Source organism: Sarcophilus harrisii, chromosome 5, assembly GCF_902635505.1.
Source record: "Sarcophilus harrisii chromosome 5, mSarHar1.11, whole genome shotgun sequence".
Classification (NCBI taxonomy): domain Eukaryota; kingdom Metazoa; phylum Chordata; class Mammalia; order Dasyuromorphia; family Dasyuridae; genus Sarcophilus; species Sarcophilus harrisii.
In genome coordinates this window covers 268,466,654-268,489,428 of record NC_045430.1, presented here as the reverse complement: position 1 = coordinate 268,489,428, position 22,775 = coordinate 268,466,654, and the positions used below count along the sequence as shown (strand labels likewise).

The 22,775-nt window shown below is 42.9% G+C and overlaps 1 protein-coding gene across 8 annotated transcripts in view; it reads left to right on the top strand.

Moving 5' to 3' along the window:
- Nucleotides 1–22,775, top strand: part of TCAIM (T cell activation inhibitor, mitochondrial) — a 37,902-nt gene that overhangs the window by 2,737 nt on the left and 12,390 nt on the right. For 3 of the 8 annotated variants that reach the window (XM_023505215.2, XM_031940445.1, XM_031940446.1), the window contains 6 exons: nucleotides 3,512–3,604; nucleotides 5,526–5,598; nucleotides 7,288–7,423; nucleotides 9,942–10,095; nucleotides 12,161–12,413; nucleotides 12,819–12,845. In XM_023505215.2, coding sequence (XP_023360983.1) covers nucleotides 5,570–5,598; nucleotides 7,288–7,423; nucleotides 9,942–10,095; nucleotides 12,161–12,413; nucleotides 12,819–12,845 — 599 coding nt within the window. In that variant the 5' untranslated portion in view covers nucleotides 3,512–3,604; nucleotides 5,526–5,569. The remainder of the gene's footprint in view (nucleotides 1–3,511; nucleotides 3,605–5,525; nucleotides 5,599–7,287; nucleotides 7,424–9,941; nucleotides 10,096–12,160; nucleotides 12,414–12,818; nucleotides 12,846–22,775) is intronic. The other 5 variants (XM_012551394.3, XM_031940447.1, XM_031940448.1 and 2 more) reach the window with 3 other exon arrangements.

Sequence of the window (22,775 nt, the reverse complement as noted above, 5' to 3'; positions counted from 1 at the left end):
CAAAGTAGTCAGATGCAAGGTTGTTTAATAGGGAGGGCAAGATAGAGAAAGGCTTCATAAGGAAAGCAGTACCTGGGATGAGGAGGAAAGGACTCCGAGAGAATATCCAGTCCATTTTTCTGGATCAACAAGTAGAAGGGAAAAAAAAAAAGTCATTCTCTGAAGGCAGGAAGGATAAGTAAGTGCAATAGGAACCACCTGAGTTGGTTAAGGAGGGGGTCAGCTAGCTAGAACCAATTTGTCTTTGGCAGCCTTATAGAGGATTCAGAGGACCAGTGAAAAATGAGGCAGGGAGACCGGTTAGGAGGCTGCCACAGTAATCCAGTGAGAGATAATGAGAGCCTGAATCAAGAAAGGTTTGTGGAGAAAGATATAAGAATCTACAGTGTACATACAGCAGGATTTGGCAACTGATAAGACGTGGGATAAAGGAGAATAAGGAGTCCAGCACAATTCAGAATCACAAATCTTACCCACCATCTAGGGAAGAGGGTGGAAGGAAGGAGGGAAAAATTTGGAACAAAGTTTTGCAAGGGTCAATGTTGAAAAATTATCCATGCATATGTTTTGTAAATAAAAAACTTTAATAACAAAAAAGACAAAAAAAATAACAGAATCACAAATCTGAGGTACTGCCTTCAACATAAACAGGAAAATTGGGGGGCAGAAAAGACATTTAGGAGGAAAGGTAAAAAATTCAGTTGAGACATGTCAAGTTTAAGGTCTCTCTGGGACATCCATTTGGAAATGTCCACTAGGCAGTTAGTTTTGTAGGAGTAAGGACCGTTCTGAGAAGAGATTGGGGCAGGAGTCTTCTACACAGAGATGGTGGCCACTGGGGGAGAAGACAATGGATCCTGGACAAGCTGGGGGAATATGAGCCCTGACATGATCAGATGGAGGGAAGAGAAAGTAAACAATGTCAGGACTGAGGAATGACCTTCAGATTTGGGGATGAAAAATTCTGTCAGTGGAGAGAGCCAGATTAGAAAAAACTAAATGGATAAAAGGAAAGAAAATGGAGGCAGCTTTTTCAAGGAGTTTGGCCAAGAAAGGGAGGATGGATAGATCACTCAAGATGTATAGTGAAATAGAGAGGTTTTTTTTTTTAAACAGAATGGAGGGGACTTGAGCATGTATGAAGTCAGAAGGGAGGAAACCAATTCACAAGGATAGATTTTTTTCACAGATCTAAATTGGGGAAGATGAGGCTAGAAAGTTTGTCTGAAAAAAATCTGGAGGGTCTTAGTGGTCTGTAAGACAAATATGAGTTAAAAAATGCATTGGATGGAGTTGTGAGTATTCTTTCCAGAGATGCAGTTCAGAGCCTTCTGCAGTGACCTTTGTCCAGGCTCTCCTATAAATAGATAAATAGCCATTGAGGAGCTCACCCACTATTTGTCCTGGCTTTTTTCAGCAAAGCCCACGATGGGTCCAGTCCATTCCTCCCTCAGGCCACATGACCAGGTCCTTTTCTCTGCTGGCCTCCCATCTCTCTCATGATCATCTCTTAAGCCAATTCTCTTGCAGTCCTTGAAAGTAACATATCGATTATGTTTCTGCCTCCTCGTGCCAGCCCTTCAGATGACCCACAATTTTAAGTCTTCAGAGACTGTTGTGTTGCGTGATTCATAGCCCTGCAACTTCAGAGGGAAATTTTGGCTGCTGGAAAATGGGCCTTTGTTTCTTGGTAGACTGTGAAACAGTGTGGGAACATCCGTGACAGTTCACTGAATGTTAGCCTGCATTAAAAGAGGAAGTGTCTGGGGACCAGTGAGGTGAATGTGCTTTCATTAGTCTTCTTATTGAAAACATTCTCATGGTTTGGTTCATCCAACTGCAAATCAGTTCCACTTGAGGCCAAAGTGTTTGTGCAGCAATCTTTTGTTCTTTTCAAATGAATACTCTCACTTAGAGGGATGCCCAGGGAGAGCAGAGCTGAGAATTTGTCTCAACTTTGAACTAGTCAGGAAGCTTCCTGAGGGCAAGGACTATGGCTTATTGTTCTTTGTGTCTTCTGACTTGGTTTCTTGTTCTATGGATATCTATGAATATGAATAAATTAGTTATACTTACTTGTTGGAATTGGTATTTGGAAGTTATGGGATAATCAGAGTTTATTGTGATTCCAGAATTTTAATAAAGAACTGGCATTAAGGTTATTCAGATAAGGTAAAAAGATGTACAAAAGAAGTTGATTGCCTGAAATAAAGTCAGTGCCAGTAGTAGTTCCATATTAAGTATGATGGTTTTCATTTTACTTAATAGTCTTGTCTCCAGGATAAAATATAAAGTCCCTTTATTTGGCTCTTGACGACCTTCTCAGAGTTGCCGTGCTCTAACTGTCCTCCCTCTGTGTCCCTGCAGCCTCGGTGGATTGGTGAGCCCATCCTGGAACATCATTTTACCAACCTTGATCCCCACTCCCCACTAGCTTCTCCCTGTCCTTTTCACTGGCTTTTGCTTCTGTGTGTATTCCTGGCCCTGAGCCCAAGGTCTGGGGTATAGGAAACTTAGACCCCACCTAGTCTGTGCACTCCCTGGGCTCCACATATACCTCGGGCTGGGCGATCCAGCCACACTCATCTCACTGCTTCTCCCTCTTGGGACTCCTGCTCCTAGTTTGGGTTGGCTCTTCCACCATGTTGAGAAAGCACTTCTTGATCTTCTAGAGTCTCTCTTCTTCTAGACTGAGCCTAAGCCCCTCCTTCTGTGCCATCTCCTCCAGCTGCTAGATTTGTTCTCTAGCTATTATCAGTTGTCTCCCCCTTCAAATGGAGCTGCCTCAGGAGCAGAGACGAATTAATCCTCTGTGTCCTCAGTCCCCTGTACCTGGCTCAGGCCTGTGCTTGAGGCTGTGGATTGATTGGTTAGTAAAATAAGAACTGCTCTGATCTGTACCGGTCACCTTAATTCTGCAGAGAACTTTGTGCGTGCCCTCATTCACATAAGCCTGGCGGCCACCCTGGAACTTAAATATGGCAGACCTACAGATGGGGCATCCAGGATTCAGAAAGATGAAGGGATTCCACAGGGAAAAAGTGTCAGGGGCTCTTAGATGTCGGCTGCCAGTACAGACCACCCTCCTCTGCAGGTACAGGCCTAGCACTGCTGCAGGTACTCGGAGATTAAGGACCATCTGCAAGGTCACACTGCCACTCAATCCAAGGCTGCCTGTTTCTCTGCCCTACCACACGAAACCTGGTGTAACAGAAAGCAGGTGGAAGAGCTTGATAGCTTCTCTCAGAGAAAAGACAGGCTGTGATGGATGGCTCCTCTTCCCTTCCAAACTTCCTAGTCTGGCTTCCGGTTTTATCACTCAACCAAAACTGCCCTCTCTGAGTTCAGTCCAATAACTTTTTCTCAGGGCTCACCCTCTTTGAGCTCCCCACAACTTTTGAACACTCAGTCATACACTTCCCTTTGATGCCATCTTCTCTGTAAGGTTTGATGATGATGCTCTTGTTTGGTTCTCCTACCTCTCTGACCACCCCTTTGGTCTCCTTTGCAGAATCTGCATCAAGGTCATGTCCGTTAGCCATCAGTGCGCCTCAGGATTCCGTCCTGGACCCTTCTCTCTTCTCCCTGTGTACAGTTTTACTTGGTAATCTCATTAGCTCTCTTGGATTTAATTACTGTCTCTATGCAAATGATTCTCAAATCTGCCTGTTGGATATTTGGAACTGCATGCCTCATGACAGTTAAAACTCAGTGTGAGTTTATGGAACTCGGAGTTAAAATCCGTAAACATTTAAGTACCTACTATGTGCCAAGTACTGTGCTAAGCACTTGGGATACCAAAAAAGGCCTAAGTTGATCCCTACCCTCAAGGAGCTCACAGCCTCACTAGGTAGACACATACAAGGGAGCTGAAAAGGATGGGCATGGGGGAGGGTGGTGTTGAGAGATGACAAAGTCATTCATGGAGCTGGGCTGGGAAATGAGGGGAGGAAGGGAGTTTTAGAAGCAATTTCATCTTTGGTGATCATGAAGACCAGCAAAGAAGCCAGATGGGAAAGGATTTCCTTATCTTTCCTCACTGCGCTCTCCCTTCTTCCTAACTCACTGTCATTGTCAGGGGCACCAGCATCCTCCCAATCATCCAGGCCCTCTACCCCGATGGTGCCCTCAGTGCTTCATTCTCTCTGGTTCTTCCTCTGTCCAGTCAGTTGCTGATTTTGTTCCTTTTCTTCCTTTTATGCTCCCTTCTCTCTTCTGACACTACTGTTTCCTCCCTCATCACCTCCCTCCTGTACTGTTACAGAGTGCACCACACACAGGCCATCATCCACGCGGGTGTTAATGGATCTCCTTAAGCCCAGGGCTGACCTTGTCTCACTCATTCTGTCAACTCCAGGGGCTCCCTATCACCTCTAGGACCAAATGTAAACTCTTGTGTTTGTTTTTTAAAGCCTCTCACAAACCACTCCTGTCCTCCTTTTCCAGTCTGCTTCCGTTTCACTCCCTTCCACACATTCCCAGTCCCATGATGTTGACCACCTGGCCCTCCCATCTCCCAGCCCTCGATATTTGCTTGGGCTTTCCCCATGCTTCCTACTCTCTGCTTCCTGGCTTGTCTGGCTTTTACGAGACACCCTTCCTAGGCCTGTCAAATCCCAGTGCCTTCTATTGGAAGTTACCTGTTTTGTCTTGTATCTCTCTTGTTTGTGCAGAGCATGTTGTTTCCCTGTAGACCGTGAGCTCCTTGTGAAAGGCCTTTTCTTGTATCCCCAGGTCTTATTCCAGTGCATAGGATATAGTAGGAACTGAATTAATGCCTTTGTTTGATTTTTTTTTTTAAATCACAAAGATGCCTTTAAAAATTGTCAGTTTTCCTGTCACCCTTAAATGTTGTTCTATGTACCAGCCTCAAAGTCAGGAGGACCTGAATTCAAATCCAGCCTTAGACACTTAGCACTTACTATTTGTGTAACTCTGGGCAAGTCACTTAACTCCAATTGCCTCATCAAAAAAAAAAATTATTCATTCTTCATTTTCAAAGAGAAACAATGAATGACATCATGGGTAATGGTTTGACTTGCGCTTGTTACATGAAGCAGAGTTACATGAAGTCAGCCTCACTCTCTCTGCCTAAGTCATCAGTTGTGAAAACTCTTAATTAGGATTTCATGAGCATGAACATAAATGTCGCATAAAGAAGTCTGCAGTGTGACATTAATTTTGAATGGTAAGATAATTGTGAATTCAAATCTGAATGAATAAACAGGCTCCAGGAACACATTACATGAATTTTTAAAATATCTTTTATTTTTTAAATCACCGTGGTGGAATGTTTCAGTGAACTGGAATGTTTAAAAGGTTATCCTAATAATGAATCAAAGTTTTGAGGGGATTTGGAAGTTTTTTCTTTAGAGCAATTTAATATTGTCGTCATTGGACATTATAGTATTACTCTAAGGCAATATTATTTTAAGAAAATTTCCACTTCCTTTGTAAAAGATTGAAAAAGTTCATGTACTCTGTTTTTAAAGTTGTTCTCTTCCTATTATGTTTCATTCTTGTAGTGATTAATGGATTCCGGGAAGTTGATTTGCAGCACCATATAGAAATGTTTTTCCACTTGAGACCTATAAGGAGGTAAGATTGGCTGTCAAATTTGTCTTAATATTAAAAACAAATTTCATTATGTTAGCTAACTTACAGTTGTTTTTCAAATTTCAAATCATTGCGGGGAAAGCAAGCAAAAGTGAAAAGGCATTAAGACTGGCCAAGTCTTTGGAAATCCCTCCAGAGGCTTAGAAGGAAAAAACATACTGACACTTAAAACACTTGGTTATGAAAAGCATACAGGGAAAAAGCACTTTGTAAAATAAACATAACTTATAATCATCTAGACTGTTGACAGATGATGCGTTTGTTAAGCAGCAGGGTGGGGCAGTGAACGGAGCACTGGGCATTAACCCTGTTAATCAAACCTGGCCTCAGACCCCTACTCCCTGTGTGACCTGGGCAAGTCATTTAAACCTATCTGCCTCAGTTTGCTCATCTATCAAATGGAATTTCCTTCTAAATGACAAACCACTCACTATCTTTGTCAAGAAAACCCCAAATGGGGTCACAATGAGTCAGACATGACAAAGATCCTGTCTTCTAATGGGGGAAACAATGAGTAAAGGGAACCAGAAACCAGAGGGGATTCAGACATATGGGCTCCCCAGGGGAGCAGGCCTGGGTGGGGCCTCAGTGGAATGGGAGCCGAGAGAGAAGCTAGAGGTGGAGTGGCTGGTAAGGAGACAAAGCTCCCCCAAGAGGGAGTCGAGCTTGTGGTAGGTCGAGGCGGGGGGGGCACGGCCCTTGAAGATTGTGTGCCCCAGACTCACCGGTCAGAAAAACAGGCCTTGCCGCCATCATATTTTAACAGATGAGTTTGAAATGGAAGCTATTGTTGCCCATAGCGCTCCATTTGAGAAGTGAGATTTTTTTAATGGAATGAATCAATCACTAAGCATTAATTAAGGATCAGCTATGTAAGCACTGCTTTGGCAAGTATTGCATCAGGGGGTACAAAGATAAAAATGATTTAGTCCCTGCTATCAAGGAAATTCCTCCTGTTCTTACTTAGTGACAAGGTTGCCCATTTGTGGTTGAAGCAGTTTCTGGGCTCTTTTGGACACCTTATATCCATTTTGCTCATCTAAGAAATGGTGATAATCCAAGTCAGTATCTGTAGCTTTATTTTCCTTTTTTTTCCTGTCATCTGTTTACTCCTTATAATAACTCACTTTGGAGTAGTTGTAACTATTTCTAGTGGTTCCTTATTTTTTTACTCTCTTTCCATTTGATGCTAATTTTGACCTTCAGTATGATGACAACGTAGCCATATAAATAGCTGATTCCGAAATAAACCCCATTTTTGATAATCTTTTTCAATGATGTTGTTCAGTACTTACTACGCCCAGTGCCTTTCACCTTTCTTTTTTGAAGAAAGGGATGGTAGTAGACAAGCTTGAGTCTTCTGGATAATGTCCCAGGCTTTGGTCACTCATTTCTTAACCCCACACCATATTTTCCAATCTATTTTATGCTGTCCTCCTCATACCATTGATGTCTTTGGGCCTCAAGGGGAACGTTAACTCAGTTTGGACGATCTTGTCAAGCTTACCATAGATTTCAGAAGAGGATATTCTTTACTTGGACTGCTCTTGGAAGTTTTGTTACCCAGAAATCGTGTTCTATTTTAATCATATCTATTTGAATCATTTTGTACCTTTACTTTTATTCTTTATGCCTTGATGGATAACAAAACCTTTTTTATATACCTATAAGGTTATGTCTAGAGAAAATATTACTCCCCTGGCTTCTTCACTCGAGAACGCTCTCAGGAGCTGAGGCCGTAAATGCTCTGAGACCTTTCTATTTTGCAGTGCACCCAGATTTCTTTGGACAGCATCCCAGAGAGAGGGTGAGCATTTGTCCTTGTACTTTGGGTCCCCTTGGTGCTTGTTGGGTGTGACCAGGCCTAGTGAAATGTGCTGTGGATGGGTGGTCGGTTTGGGTTTGTCGATTGGGCTGGGATAATTCTTTTGTACCTAATTGAAAGAGCATGATGATGAAATTTTAAAATGTAATAAACTAATTCAAATTTTACTTACAATTACATTTTGTGTATTGATTTTTAGAAGAAAAATGGAGAATTTTGAAAATCTTTCAGATTGGTGTTCCTGAGTGCAGGTGTCCCAAAAGTCTCAGTGCAGCTGGAAGTTTTTATCCGCCTCAAGCAGCACTAAGACTTTTGGGACACTCTGTCGAATCCATTCTTGATGATGCCTGTGGGGCCGTCGTTTTGTGTGTCATCAGTGCACGGTTTTTAATAAATATCTCAAGATGTTTTCCCCTTTGTCATAGAACCCACATACCCACGGCGAGGTAGCGTGTCATAGTGCAGAATTAGAGAGATCTGGATTCCAATCCCACCCTGGACCCTGGGTGGGCCTCCTACCTCCTCTGAGCCTTCTTTCCTTAAATGTGAAGATGGCCTAAGGTGGGTGAGGACCAGAGGAGAAAAGGTCTAGAAGTGCTTTAAGACATTCTTCTGGGATTCTTTACCCTTCTTAACTGGTCTCTCCTGAGGGCCCCATCCTCATCCCAGAACCGCCGAGCTATTTGTAGACTCCATGTGCTGGAAGCATCTCCAACCACATGGCCCAGCAGAACCCATTCTCTTTTCCCAGACCCTCTCCCTTGCTGATTTCCCACTTGCTGACACATCATCCTCCTTAAACTCACCTGTTCTCAGCTCCCCCATCTCACACATGGTCACCAGATCTCATTTTTCCATCTTCAGAACTCAGACACACAGCTATCACCCACCCTCACCACCTCTCCTGGGTACTATGGCAGTGACCCTTTTGTCTCCTTGCCTCCAGTCTTTCCACACCAAGCCATGCTCCACGGGCCACCAGAGATTGTCCTGGACCTCCCCTGTCCAATATACAAAGCTCTCAGTCGCCTCTGCAGACATCCTGCCTGTGACTTCCCTCCATTTACAGTGCAGTCTGGCCCTATGGACCTTTTGGATGTTCTGTACACAAGAGATTTCATCTCCCTCTTTGTAGTTTGGTCCCTGGAGGGCTCTCCTCCTTCCCCTCTGCCTTTCTGATCTCTGAACTTGCTTTTGATCTCCACAGCTACTACTGCCATTCCTCCCCAAATTACATTGTGTTCATTTTGTGTGTACTCTGCAAATAATGAAATGTATACATGTTGCCTCCCCCAGTCGAATGGAGTTCTTTGAGGACTAAGGACTGTTCCACTTTTGTCTCTGTACCCCCAGCTCACCTGGCACATAGGAGTTGCATAATACACGCTTGCCAATTGACTGAGGATCATTGAGAATGACTGACTGTGAAAGAGCAAATTTGTTTCTTCTAAAACTCTGTTGAAAATCTAAACTGTCATTAGATAAAGAGAAAAAATATAATTAGTTAAAATAGTTAAAATATAACTTTAGTTAAAAATAAATCAATGCCAATGCTTTGAGTGTGGTTTTTGACACTAATTTTAAAACAAATCATGGTTAATTGATTGGAAAATTTATTACCCATAACTCATCTCTCTGATATGACAATAGATAATGGTCTGTATTTGTTCTCTTGGAAATGTTTTACTATTTTATAATTAGATCATGCAAACAGCAAGAAACTTGGAACCCATAAGTGAGTGACTCCCCCGCCAGCCTCATGCCCTAACCCATGCTTGCTTTTTTAAATGGACTTGAGGTCTTGAGACATCTTCTTTAAAGAGATTTTCCACCCTCCCAGGATCTTACATGTTCACTCTTAGACTGAGCCAAGGGAGGCAGCAGATGCATCAAGCTCCCCAGTTGAAATCTTCTCCCCCATCCTCCCAAGGTCTTTCCCAAGGAAAGGAATATAGCGAGCCAGACCCAGACTGACTTCCTTGTTTGTCTTTAAGAGAATAAAGCATCTCAGATTGTTGCCAATCTCTTTAGAACTCAGAGTCTCTAGCTTGCCCTTGGTGCATATATGACTTACATGAGTATTATTAGAAGTACTAGTCTGGGTTTGACTTCATCCTCACGTACTCTGGGCTGGATTCACTGACTGCCTAAGATGTAGGAGGAAAGGTCCATCCAGTCCAGTACCTTGGACAGCAGATGTTAGACTGCCCAGTAAAAGAGAACCAGGTACACACAGTGTATTTCCAGGTCTGTGCCTCTGCCACTGGATGTGCTGCCAGCCCCAGAAGTCAAAGAATTGCACTGAAATACAAAGAAACACATGAAAAGAGGAAAAGTCAGTCGTTTTAATAAACCCCTCAATTCGCTTTCAGATTTTAGTACCCTATTACATAGATAGTAAATTTTTTAAATTATCTAAAGCCTCCTCTAATGTTGACAAATAGCAGTCTCCTATTGTTTCACATCATTGTATATGTGACTACTTTTTTTTGTCCCCCAGGAAATCAACGAAAATTCTCTTAAGAAATTAAGTGCCTACTTGGAAAACCTCCAGAAACCGGGCTTCAAATCTTTGAAACCAACTCAGCTTACTTTTTATGTGAGAGAAACCGAGCAGACATCCTCGGATGGCCACGAATCATTGAATGTTCTAGGTGCCTTGTCTGTTTGTACGATGCTTCCGACACGGTTCACCCTCCTTGTACAGAGTAGTCATAAAAATGTGGGGAGGAATCTTTGAAAAGAGCCTCTGTCCTAGGAAAGCCCAATAGCCACTAGCCTTGGAATCCCCAGAGCGGGATTCTCTGTCGACTTTAGAGGTGACCATCTGTCTAGAATATGGAAGATCAGACCACATGCTTCAAGGGTTTTGAAGGTTTTTCCATTTGCTAGAATGCAGGACAGTTTTCCTTTTATATCTTAGATGCATGATGTCAGTCATTCTGATGTTTAAGAATGGCTTGAGGAATATGAACAGAGCATTTGAATCGTGCTTTTGCTACTATGACCAGGCTAGAAAAAGAAGAGGGATGTGGTCAGACTGGTGGCTGCTCTTGCCATGGCCTTGGCCCAGCCCAGCTAGGTCAGGGTCACCACAGAGGAAATGTAATCATCTTTAAAAGAATCCTGATTTTTGCCCATCACCAACTGTTTTATATGTAGGTTTCTCTTAAGAAACTTAAGAAAAATGCTGTGTAAATTGATGGAAAGTGACATTAGTTTATTTTGAATTTTTAATAGTTTTGTTATTATATTCCAAAGCCCAATTCTTCTCTTTCAGGCAGAATTCACATAACTTTGCATATGGAGGCATGGGAAGGGGATAACACAGGTTTTCTAAGATGTTGTAGGCTGATTTCTCTAGTTCCTCCCCATTCTCCATTCCAGGGCCATTGTCTGTCCCCAGCACCTCTCTCCCCTCCGCAAAATCTTCAAGATAAAAACCATCAAAGTCACAGAAAGGGAACCTCATGCCTTTGACTGGACAAGCTTCAACCCATCTTCTATTGAATATTTCTTTTTGGTTTTGTTTTGCAAGGCAATTGGGATTAAGTGACTTGCCTAGGGTCACACAAGCTAGTAAGTGTAAAATGTCTAAGGTTGAATTTGAACTCCAGTCTTCCTGACTTCAGGGTCGGTGCTCTGTCCACTATACTATCCAGCTGCCCTATTCTCCTGGATATTTCAAGGAATCTTTAAGACCTTCCACTCTAATTGATAGGGGTCAGCAAGTTCCAGAGAAAATTAAAATGTATTTAAATAATGGGGAATAGAAAGTCTCAGGATAGCACTTATACCAAATGTAAGTTTCAGATATTAATGGAACAAAGCAGCTCTAAAGTAGAGGGAAGAATAACATTTTATGTGCCTTAATTATGTCCCTTTGATTCCCAAACCATGTCCTGCATTTGTTTTACCATTGAGGATTGCAGTGATGTATGCATTTTTCTGTAGACATACTCTAGAAAATAAGCTTCTTATTAATCATTTAATAACTTCAGACTTAAATCAATGACTGGCTCAAGAAGATGATGACTAGTCATGTCTTCAGATTCAAAAATCATGATGATCAATCACACATAGAAACAGCAGGCCTGGCCCTGTGGGAAAGCAAATATGAGATCAGAGGGAATGTTGTCCCACCACACAATGAAAACTTAGGTTCCTATGCTTGGTGTGCCCCAAAATGATTTCTCTGAAATTCTTTCTAAAAGAGAGAGGCTGGCTTTTGTTCTTCAGATTGCCAGGATTCGTGGCCCCAAGAAGGTCTTCTGTGTATTCTAACTCATAGGAAATTTTCCTTTGACTGGGGCTAGGGAAACTGATCCCAAACTTGATCCCCTGACTTGAGATTGGTAACCCTTAATTTCTAAGGTGTCATGTTCTAGATTGCTGCCCTTTAGCTATAAAGGATTTACCAACACTCAGTTTTGCATAGCAGTGATGAAACTAAAATAGAGGTTGAGGGCAGTACACGGGCAGGTATATTGAGAGTAGAGGGGTGAAAGGTTTTGTTTTTTCACTAATATTTTGCCATTAAAAATAATTTAATTTTAAAGTAATTAAGGATAATTTTTCATTACACACTTAGATCTTATGAACTGAATAGAACATATATATTCATTTGAATATGTTTTGAATGGGATAGATTACCTTTTTAAAGCAAAGGTGATATGAAACTGAACCCAAAATTAATTGTCATGGGATTCCATTTTTTAGGGTTCCGAGCCGTCACTTTGACTTTGCATAGCAGAGATCTTCTGAGCACCGTCTTAAATATTCTCAAATCCTGTAGCTTATCGACTAAGCACATCCAAAGCTTGAGTGCTAATGTGGCTTCCGAAGCCCCCAAGGGGGCAAAAAGGACATTTGACAGACCTATTAAATGGGACAAGACTTACTACTCCTTTACTGGATTCAAGGACCCTGAAGAAGAACTGGAAAAAGTCCAAAGAATGGAAACTTCTCTCATGTATGTAAATGCTTTTACTTAATTAAGCTGCCATTGTAGCACATATCTCAAAATCTTTTTTTTATAGAAAATTACTAAAAATAGTCTCAAACTAATTTCTTCATCCAGTAACACTATTTTTGAAATGATATATAATTTAGAGCCTCATCAGTCTCCATCTTTCATAACTTTACTCTTCAAATTTCAAGAATCATTCAGGGAATAGTTCTTGAACATTAATTATTTTTGGAAATTGACTTCACTTGGGTCTTTTGAAAAATTTATGTTTATGAGATACTTGACACATCTACCAAAAGGATAGCAGTTAAACAACAACAAAAAAGTTTAGTATTACAACCTTTTTTATTGTTATTTGACAGCTTTGATAAGTCAAATTAAAGTGGGTTGTTTTTTTTTTTCAAACAGTTCTGATAATGTCAAATACCTGAAAAGGTAAGAATTTCTTTTCCAAGTGAGTTTCTTAAAAGTTTCTAAGAATCCCTCTATTTTTGTCCACCTGCATTTTTGATTTCCTTCACAGGCTAATTGTACACTATTTCAAAGTCCAATTCTTTTTATACAGCAAAATAACTGTTTGGACATATATACATATATTGTATTTAACTTATACTTTAACATATTTAACATGTATTGGTCAACCTGCCACTGGGAGAGGGGGTGGGGGGGAAAGGGGAAAAATTGGAACAAAAGGTTTTGCAGTTGTCAATGCTGAAAAATTACCCATGCTATAAAAAAAAAAAAAAAAAGTTTCTAGGGAAAGATTCTGCCAACTTTTAGAAATCTGTCTCTTTAATGAAAGAAAAAAATAATACCAGTTTTCACCTTGGCAGTCTTTAAGTTGACAATTGCTGGAGTAAATTATTTTTGGAACTGATCAGTGGCACACAATCAAAAACATTGCTCTTGATATCCGGTATAAAGAGATTCCCTGTAATATTCTTTGGCATCCATGTTCTAACAGAAATCCTGAAGGCAATGCTTTACAACCCACCAACAGACAGATCAGCTGCTTTTCAGATTCTTTTTGCTCATCTGCTCCTCACAGATCCCAGCTGACCAAGAGTAAGACTGAATCAAGAAGGGGACAAAACTATTAAGAGGAGGGGAGGAGAAAGGAAGGGAGGACACATGAGCATTTATTAAGCACTTATTATTTGCCAGGAGCTGTTGTAAGCACTTTAAAGATATTCTCTCACTTTATTCATCCAACAAAACTGGAAGGTGTATATCATCTCCATCTGGCTGGCAAAGATTAAGAGGCTTGGCCAAAGTCAACGTAGCTAGGAAGTCTCAGAAACTGGATTGGAATCCAGATGTTCCTAATTCTGTTTTCTGTATTTCCCAAACTTCCAACCATTCTGCCTCTTGGATTAGATTCATAAAGATGTAAATGCACAAGCCTGGCTGCCATGAAATTCCCTGGTTCCTCATGATGTTGGCCACAATTGCACGACTTTCTGCCTCAGACAAAATTATTCTAAGACTTTTGGGGAAGATGTGGGTACTGATATGTGAATTTAACGATGATCAGGGAGTTAACTGGTAGTCGGCAGAGCTACAGAGAAGAAGGGTGGAAAATAGGCATGGCTGGAAGTGTAGGACCAGGGGTCATGAGATAAGGATGGGAAGCAGAGCTGCTCACATGAGACAATGCAAGACCTCCCATGGGTATCCATGAGACTCTGATGTTGAGCTCAAAGGCCCATAGTCAGGAGGAATGAGTCGGTCTAAAATGTAGAACAGATTTTCTGATGGACACTGACCCAAGGTGAGCTGCCCAAGAAGAACATTGTTGGACAACATCAGGAATCTGCCATTTTGACCCAGAGTTTTACAGTAAGTGAGAACTCGGTGACCCCAAGCACAAAGGATGAGGAGGAAACATCAGCATTGTTTAATCTGGTGTGTCATGGACTCAGCTGCCTTGCATGATGCCCTTCTGAAATTTATTTTCCCCTAAGATTTCTTACCTCGTACTAGAATTTGTACACAGAATGGCTAACCAAGTGGGCAGTAGTCTCTTGAGGGTGATGATCTTCCTCAAGTGGAGGTCTGCAAAGGCTGGCCACAGCCACGGCACAGAATTGCAACAGTTTTCTTCATAAAGTTTTTATTTGCTAAAAAAAAAAAAAAAAAAAAAAATGACCTGCGGGATGTCCCAAAAGTCTTTGGGTGATTTTTAAAGCTCAAGTTGCTCTGAGACTTTGAGGACACCCCGTGACCCAACACTAGAAGGTTTTGCATGTTTCTGCTTGTCTACCCAGATGCCTCATTTCTACAAACGTTCCTTTCCTGTTTCAAACATGAGCTAATTCTTAAGAGCGATCATATCATTTGGAAGGTTAAAGATGGCACCCCCTTCCCCAACATGTCCTGGAAGGTGACCCTGCACTCATCTCTGCCCACCACAGGAATGCCAGGCCTGGCCTTGTTAAAGAGAGTTTCCTTTGGGAGAGCTGCCTTACAGACAGTATCCAGCTCCAGGAAGCCATCTGCTAATTCAATCAATCACAAGCTTGACACCCAAACCTTTGCTAATTATTACACAAATTTTCAGGCAGCTCCCAGCAGACGCTTGGATTGTGAAGAAGGATTGGCCGTCTCATTCCTTGGGGCAGGTAGTCTCACTCCCTGAGGTGGGGCAGCAGTGAGACAGTCCCTGCCATCAAGGGGAAAGGAGAGGCCATCTGGGCACATCCTGGCGGGGTGACAAGGCCATGAGGAGGTTGTTTTCAGGTATGGTGGGAAGAGAAGGAAACCTCAGAGAAGCCTGATGGGACAGGCTTCAGCCTTGAAGAGACAAGAGGAGCAGGAGTTCGTCCTTGAGGTGTCCAGCTGGGCAAAGGTCCTGAGGTGGGACATGAAGCTCCATGTGGGAGGAACGCTGGTCTCCTGGTCTGCATGGGCCCAGATGGTCTCTGCTTCATCCCTTTATATCAAGGACTGTTGGAGCCTGTTGGCCCGCCATCTGATGCAAGACCAGAAAGGCCTCCTGACCCAAAATGTGGGCAATTTGAGGCTTTTTAAGGAGAAAATGACTCCTTTTTCACTCTTTGTGATCACTCTTCCCACTTTGGTTTGGCTTGAATTATGGTTGAGATTTGGGGGCTAATGCACCACTTATTTTCTCTCTGGCAGAAAGGGGTTGGGGGGTTTGATGGCAGCTCCAAAGGGTCTCTGTGTTTGATGGAAGGCAGCATTTTAAAGTGCCTTCTGTATGTGAGATGGACAGATTAGAAAGTGGGAATGCCTGAAGAGTCAGATCTCCCTGGAGGGTGAGAAAAGGCATAAATACAAATAACTGTGCAAGAGAGGCTCAGAGGAAAAGGACAAAGGTCAAGCTTAAAAAAAGGTCAGAGGGTAACCCCGAGCAGACAAGAGATAAGGATGAACTAGTGCTGGAGCCGAGACAGCATGTTGTACATCTCTTTGGGAAGTTTTACAATTTCATTTAGGCCAGCTAGGCCCATTTTACCCCTCTTTGAGGGGGGTTAATTCTGTTGGTCACATAGTAGGATGTAGTACTTTAACTGGGTAATCAGTTCTTAGGGAATTTTGGTTGAGGTAGGTAAAAAGCGGAGGCTTGTGGCCAAGTAAAGTACAGGAGACAAGCAGAAGACCACATTGGGCCGGGGATGCTGAGAGCCAGCCAAGTCAAAGGAGAAGAGACAGAGGAAGTGAATGGTCGCCGGCCGTGGATGTTGGCTTGTGTGCTGCAGTAACACTTGCCTGACGTTGCCGGTGCCCATTTGAGTGATCGGGGTGAGCTTGGAAGGCTGTGAAGTCCAGCATCTCAGCTCCAGGCCAGTAGCTCTCTGCAGCCCTTGCCCTTCTGTGCCAATAGGAGGGAGAGAAAAGGGGAAGGGAGGAGGAGGAGAGAGAAGTGTCTGTGAGGGTTGCCTCTCCTTCCATGTCTTTGTGAAGCCCATAGTATGGATGGGTTTCTTCTCTGAAGGTCTAAGACTTTTCTTCCCTCTCCCTCCCAGAAAGCTGAGAAATCAGTGTAGAGTGGATGGGATCAATGGTGTAGTTCAACTCCTTGGCTGGTAATCCAGTGCTGTGCACTAGGCAGGCACCATGTGCCACCGGAGCCCCATGCCAATGGTACCCACTCAGGGCAATACTTGGAAACAAAACCCTGAAACTCCCAAGGAAGGTCTGTCCTTTTCCTCAGGGTGGGGGCGCTATTTCCAGAAGGGCACATTCTTTTTTTTTTTTTTTCCCCCCCACTGAATTTTTATTTATTTATTTATTTTTTCACTTTTTTTTTGTTTTGTTTTGTTTTTATTTTTTTTTTATTTAATAGCCTTTTATTTACAGGATATATACATGGGTAACTTTACAGCATTAACAATTGCCAAACCTCTTGTTCCAATTTTTCACCTCTTACCCCCCCCACCCCCTCCCCTAGATGGCAGGATGACCAGTAGATGTTAAATATATTAAAATATAAATTAGATACACAATAAGTATACATGACCAAAACGTTATTTTGCTGTAGAAAAAGAATCAGACTCTGAAATATTGTACAATTAGCTTGTGAAGGAAATCAAAAATGCAGGTGTGCATAAATATAGGGATTGGGAATTCAATGTAATGGTTTTTAGTCATCTCCCAGAGTTCTTTTTCTGGGCATAGCTAGTTCAGTTCATTACTGCTCCATTAGAAATGATTTGGTTGATCTCGTTGCTGAGGATGGCCTGATCCATCAGAACTGGTCATCATCTAGTATTGTTGTTGAAGTATATAATGATCTCCTGGTCCTGCTCATTTCACTCAGCATCAGCTCATGTAAGTCTCTCCAGGCCTTTCTGAAATCATCCTGTTGGTCATTTCTTACAGAACAGTAATATTCCATAATTTTCATATACCACAATTTATTCAACCATTCTCCAACTGATGGACATCCATTCAGTTTCCAGTTTTTAGCCACTACAAAAAGGGCTGCCACAAACATTCGTGCACATACAGGTCCCTTTCCCCAGAAGGGCACATTCTGTTCTCTTCTTAGGTGTGTAGTGAGAACCACATTCATTTTCCATTTAGAGTTTGATCAAATACTCAGCTAATTTAATCATGATGCTTAAGGTAAAATGCTGGACCACTGCCACAGTAACACCTTCTTCCAAAGAGTGTTTGGCTATAAGACATAACACATTTCCTTGTGCCCAGACACTTACTAGCAGTGTGACCCTGGACAAGTCACCTCACCCTATTTTCTCATCTGTCAAATGAGCTGGAAAAGGAAATGGCAACCCAGCTCAGGATCTTTGCCAAGAAACCTCTCGTGGAGAGTGGAACGTGATGGAAGAATAACTAATCGGCTACCACCATGCCATAAGTGACCGCGGTAGTGTGGGTGGTGAGGAATGACTGGCATTGGTAATTCTGGAGCCCTGTCTCCTTGTGCATGGTCTGAGATTTAGGAGTCTCACATTTTTATCTTTTTAGCTTCGTGTAGCTTGGTTCTGACCACCCGTCTTCTCATACTGGAGAGTAAACAGGATTCCCATTGATGTTTTATTAGCTAAGAGCTAATGAATCTTCAACTTGGTTGGATGTTGCCATTCTTCCATTTCCCAGACTTTGAGCAGCTGAGCAACTGGCCTTACTTGGTCAGACAAATTGAGGGAGGAGTCATTTCACTCTTCCAGCAGGCACTGGGCCATGATGGGCATTTTCATTTTTTAAAATAAAACCAACAGTGCTAGGAACAGGAATCCTGTTATTTAGTTTATGCTCAAAAAGTAAATTGTTGTATCTAGACCTCCCCAAAAAATGCTTCCTATCTATCATAACGTAGATGATAAAAGTTAATGTTTCTGTTTAGATTTTTTTCTCAATTTAAATGCCATTGTGCTTTGCACATAGTAGTGTTCAAAATGAATTTGAATTTGTTGTTTCTTAGAAGCCTTTCTTCTTGCTCCTGAAAGAATATTTGAAGTCATTACCTGGACACCTGGAAAAAGGCTGTTTGAGAGCTCCCAAGTCATTAGACTCAGGCCTGAAAGGAAAAGGGAAGGGTGCTCCTCCTAGAGGACCAGAGGGTCTCCTCGCGTGTTCCCATGGGATGCATGGGCAGCATTTTTAGGCTGGGAGAATGTCAGAGGATCATTGATGAGATGAAGAGACCACAAGTGCTGCTCTGAAGTCATCAGAGGGAGCTAATGGGCTGACAGGGGACACCCAGCTAAGAAGCCTCGGAAGCCAAATGGAGATGGAGGACTCATGATGAGTGCTAAAAGTCTGGTGAGGATCCATCTGTGTGACTGGGGGAGGGATGACCTACACCTGGAAACTATCTGTCAAGAACTCCTGTTGGGGAAACTGCAAATCAGCAGGTAATCCAGAGTCATGTGAGAGAGGAGCTACAGAACCTCCAGGGTGTGTGTAGGAGGCAGGACTCCAACCGAGCTCCTCCTGATTCCAAGGCAAGCTCTGCAGTCTCTCCTTAACAATGTAATGCTTGATTTGGGGACCATAGACTAAAATATTTGGGCCTGGAATGAAGTCTACTTAATGAGAACCAATAAAAATTTATTTGCCAGTTTTCACAATTTTGATCAAAAAAGCTTCAAGAAAAGTGCCCCACACCCTGTACCCCCCGCTGGCTACAAAGTAGGAAGAAGAGCAGGAAAGATAATATTTCCAGGAGAGAATGTATTAAGTAAGGCTAATGAAGAGGGTGATCTCATAGTCATCACCTTAGCAGGACTGGCCCGGAGACAGCTCCGTGTCTTTTTGTGCCCTTGGGGCACCCGAAGGGAAAGTCTGGAGGTAGCAGCTGCCAGGAACATCCAGCCACTGAGAGGGTCAGCCCAGAGCCCCAACCCCACCTGGAATCGTTGGCCACTTCCTTTACCAACTCATTTTATAGATGAGGAAATTGAGGTAGACAGGGTTAAAGCCAGAATGAACTTGGGAAGAAGTCTTCCAGCTTGTCCCAATGTTCTCTCCACCACAGTGCCACCCAGCTGCCTCAGTCCTGGGGATTGTGGCCCAACAACTGCTTCTTTGTCTACAGTTCCTGAAAACCCAGAAAATAAATTCTTGATGCAAACCAAATCCTTCATACTAGGCCAACAAGAATTTCTCTAAGGACACTCTTTTTCTAGTCTCATGTCAAAATAAATTTTATCCAAGAGGAAATCCTTTGGTATTTTACTATTACTGGAACTCATTTTCTTAAAGGGAGTAATGCTTCCTCAACCTTCAGGGTGGGGGTAAATCATTCTTAGCAGTGTGAAGGTGAACATCCCCCAGTAATGTTAGGCTACATCTATTGATGGTCAATATTGAACATGGCTGCAGTTTGGCAGAGGAAATGACTTTCCTGTCCTTTTGCTGCTGCGCTTTGGCCTCCCCTTATGATTTCTGTAGTCTCCCCATTAGAGCTTCTGGAGCCAGGGTTCTGTTCCCTATCTTGGTATCCACATCCCCAGTACGCGGCACAGGATTTTACACATACAAAGGATTGAATTAATTATTTTTCATTCATTCAATTTGTAAAAGGGAACATGATGGAGTAGCAGTGTATATGAAGAAGCTATCCTGAGGAAGAAATCCCAGAATTCACAGTGAGATGCATGGGGAGCAACTGGAGCAACATCCAGGGTTGGGAAAAGCCACGTGAAAGTGTGGTACGTGAGCTCATATACCATAGACTAAACAGAAGAAGGAAGTTGATGAGGAGCTTGAAAAATAATATAAACGTGGCAGAGAGGCATGATGTGTGAAAAGGGTCATCAACTTCTCCTTGAAAGATTTATCTTCTGTAAAAATAAACTGAATATACAGATGAGTAAATACAAGAAGAAGAAGGAAGAGAACCCCAAGCCCTGAGATGAAGGAAGAGGGGATTCGCAAAAGTCAACCTCAAATTGAGCCTTGAATCAAGGAAAGGGAGGGATCATGTTCCAGGCGCAGGACCCCTTAGCAGGCACAGAGCAGTAAATAGACCAGTGGGTCTAGAAGGAAGAGGATGGAAAGATCAAGAATGAAAATGAAGCAATGATGGCAGAGCAGGTCAGCAGAAGCCAAATTATGAATGGCCTTCGGTGCCAGGTTCAGAAGTCTGTGACTTCTCTGTGGGCATAAGAGAATGGTAGAGACCAGTCATGGGAATAGGCAGATGACTGAGGCTGGATACAGAAACGTAGTACTGTCCTAAAAGAATTGGGATACTACAACTCAGGAGAAACTGAGGCTGGCGATCCGTTCTGTTTGGGGCATTTAGAACACAAAGATTAAGTGAGATAATGTCCATAAAACACTTTGCACAGTGCCTAGCACACAGCAGGTGGTATGTAAATACTCATTGCCTTTTCTTCCTCTTGAGGAGAAGCCTGCTGGGGCTGGTTTAAAGCCAGTAAATGCTCACCAAACAGCAGCCCAGGTCTGGGGCAGAGCTCAAGTGCCTAGGCAGAGGTGAAAGCTGAAGAGAAGGAATCTGGTGGGTCAGTGACCGCTGCACAGATAAAAGTGCTTAAAGCCCCTCGGGTGAAAGACCCATCACTTACTCTTTAGGCCTCTGGGACTTCTTTGCCTTCAGTCTCTACCCAGAAACCTGGGTTGTCCACCTGCTAGATGGCCAGTGCTGTCCCATGGGCAGAGATGCTGCGCAGAAGATACCTTGGCCTGAGAAATAAGTTGGTGGTGGCCAAGCAGGGAGTCTAGCAATCTCCCACCACCCAGTGTTCTCTCAAAATGCTTTGGTAGGGGAAGCTGGTTCTGTCATTACAGGGCAGTCACTGTCATTGTTTGCTGTGACACTGGGGGTCGGTAGTGCCCTCCCCACTGAGCTGTTCATACAACAGGGCCTCGTGCCTGGACTTCAGCCCTGTGGCCCCTGGGCCCCTGTTGTTGGCCAGGCCAGTGGCCTCCACTCCAGGATGCTCCAGGATCTTGATCAGCTCATGTGCAGGGCCTCTCCACTGGTAAAGATGGAAGCCCGACCCATCCCTCCATCCTTCTCCTTTCCCTCTGCCCAGGAATCTTAGTGACGGACGGTGCTCTAGAGCATCACGGATGCGTTTCTAAAGTCGAACCTTCCTCTTCCCAGCTCTTTTGCAACTTTTTGCACATTCTTGGGTATCTCTGTGCAGTCCAGATTTTCTATGTAAGTTCTAATCTAACTTTAATGTTCCCCTTGGCCTTCTCTGCACTCGCTGTGCTCTCCTGTCCAGACCTGTCCATTATCATTTGACTTGGCAATATGGCACATGGGAGCGGGTCGGCTTCCAGTTCTGTCTCCTACCCTTACTGACTGCACACCATGAGTGCCCTGGACTGTGTGGCAGCTGAAGGGGGTTCCTGGCAGATCTGAGAGGAGGGAACACCATCAAAGACTTAATGTGACAGGTCCTTGGGGTGTTTGGGGAAGAAGCTGGCCCTTCAGACACCTTCCAGGGCTTATTCCCTCCATCTTTGGGGGAGGGGCTGCAGCGATTCATGATGGGGGCCTTGTCTTCCAAGTTCTTTTGGAGATTATCTGAAGCAAAACCCCCTCAGTGGAGAACCCTCCCATGGAGCCTTGGAGACTATTTGAAAAGAGGATTCCTTCTTTCTCGCAGATATTTAACTCTACTTTATTCTTGTATTTTGACTTCCCAAGAAAACGCCTTACAAATTAATGTTTAATTTTAAAGTACAATAATGCTACTCAATTATTTTCAGTCATGATTCTTCACAACCCCATTTGGGGTTTTCTTGGCAAATATCCTGCTCCTTCTCCAGTTCATTTTACAGATGAGGAAACTTGAGTCAGACAGGGTGAAGGGACTGACCCAAGGTCACACATCTGGTAGGTTTGAGGCCAGATTTGAGCTCACCAAGATGAGTCTTCCTGACTCTGGGCCCGGCTCTCTCCACTGCACTACCCAACTGTCCAAAAGCACAACAGACAAGCTTAAAATCACTGTGAAATTATGAAATTTCATTTTTCCTTTTCAAAAAGTTAATTAGTGGAAGCATTAAAGAGCATGCTGATGTTTGGGCTTATGGTTGTGAAAATGCAGCACAGGAAAAAAATGCCCTTTAATAAAAAGGCATAAAAATATATAGACAAATATATACAAGAGTATAAATGCATATGTGGGGATTTTATGCTTACAAAAATTTAGGCAAGAATTAGGCTGAATTTTAAGAACATTTGCCCACTTAAAAATTAGTGGTTTGGCTTTTGTTTGTTTTCTTAATTTTGAGTGGTTTGTTGTTGAAGGAATAAATGGAATCTTTGTCTCTGAGTTCATCTTTCCCCTTTACTCCGCTCCCCCCTCCCCCCAATTAGTAAGGTTGTTCCACAGTTTATAAGGAGTTATTTGTGTGTTTGCTTATTGCATGTGTGTTATCATTTGTGGCTTG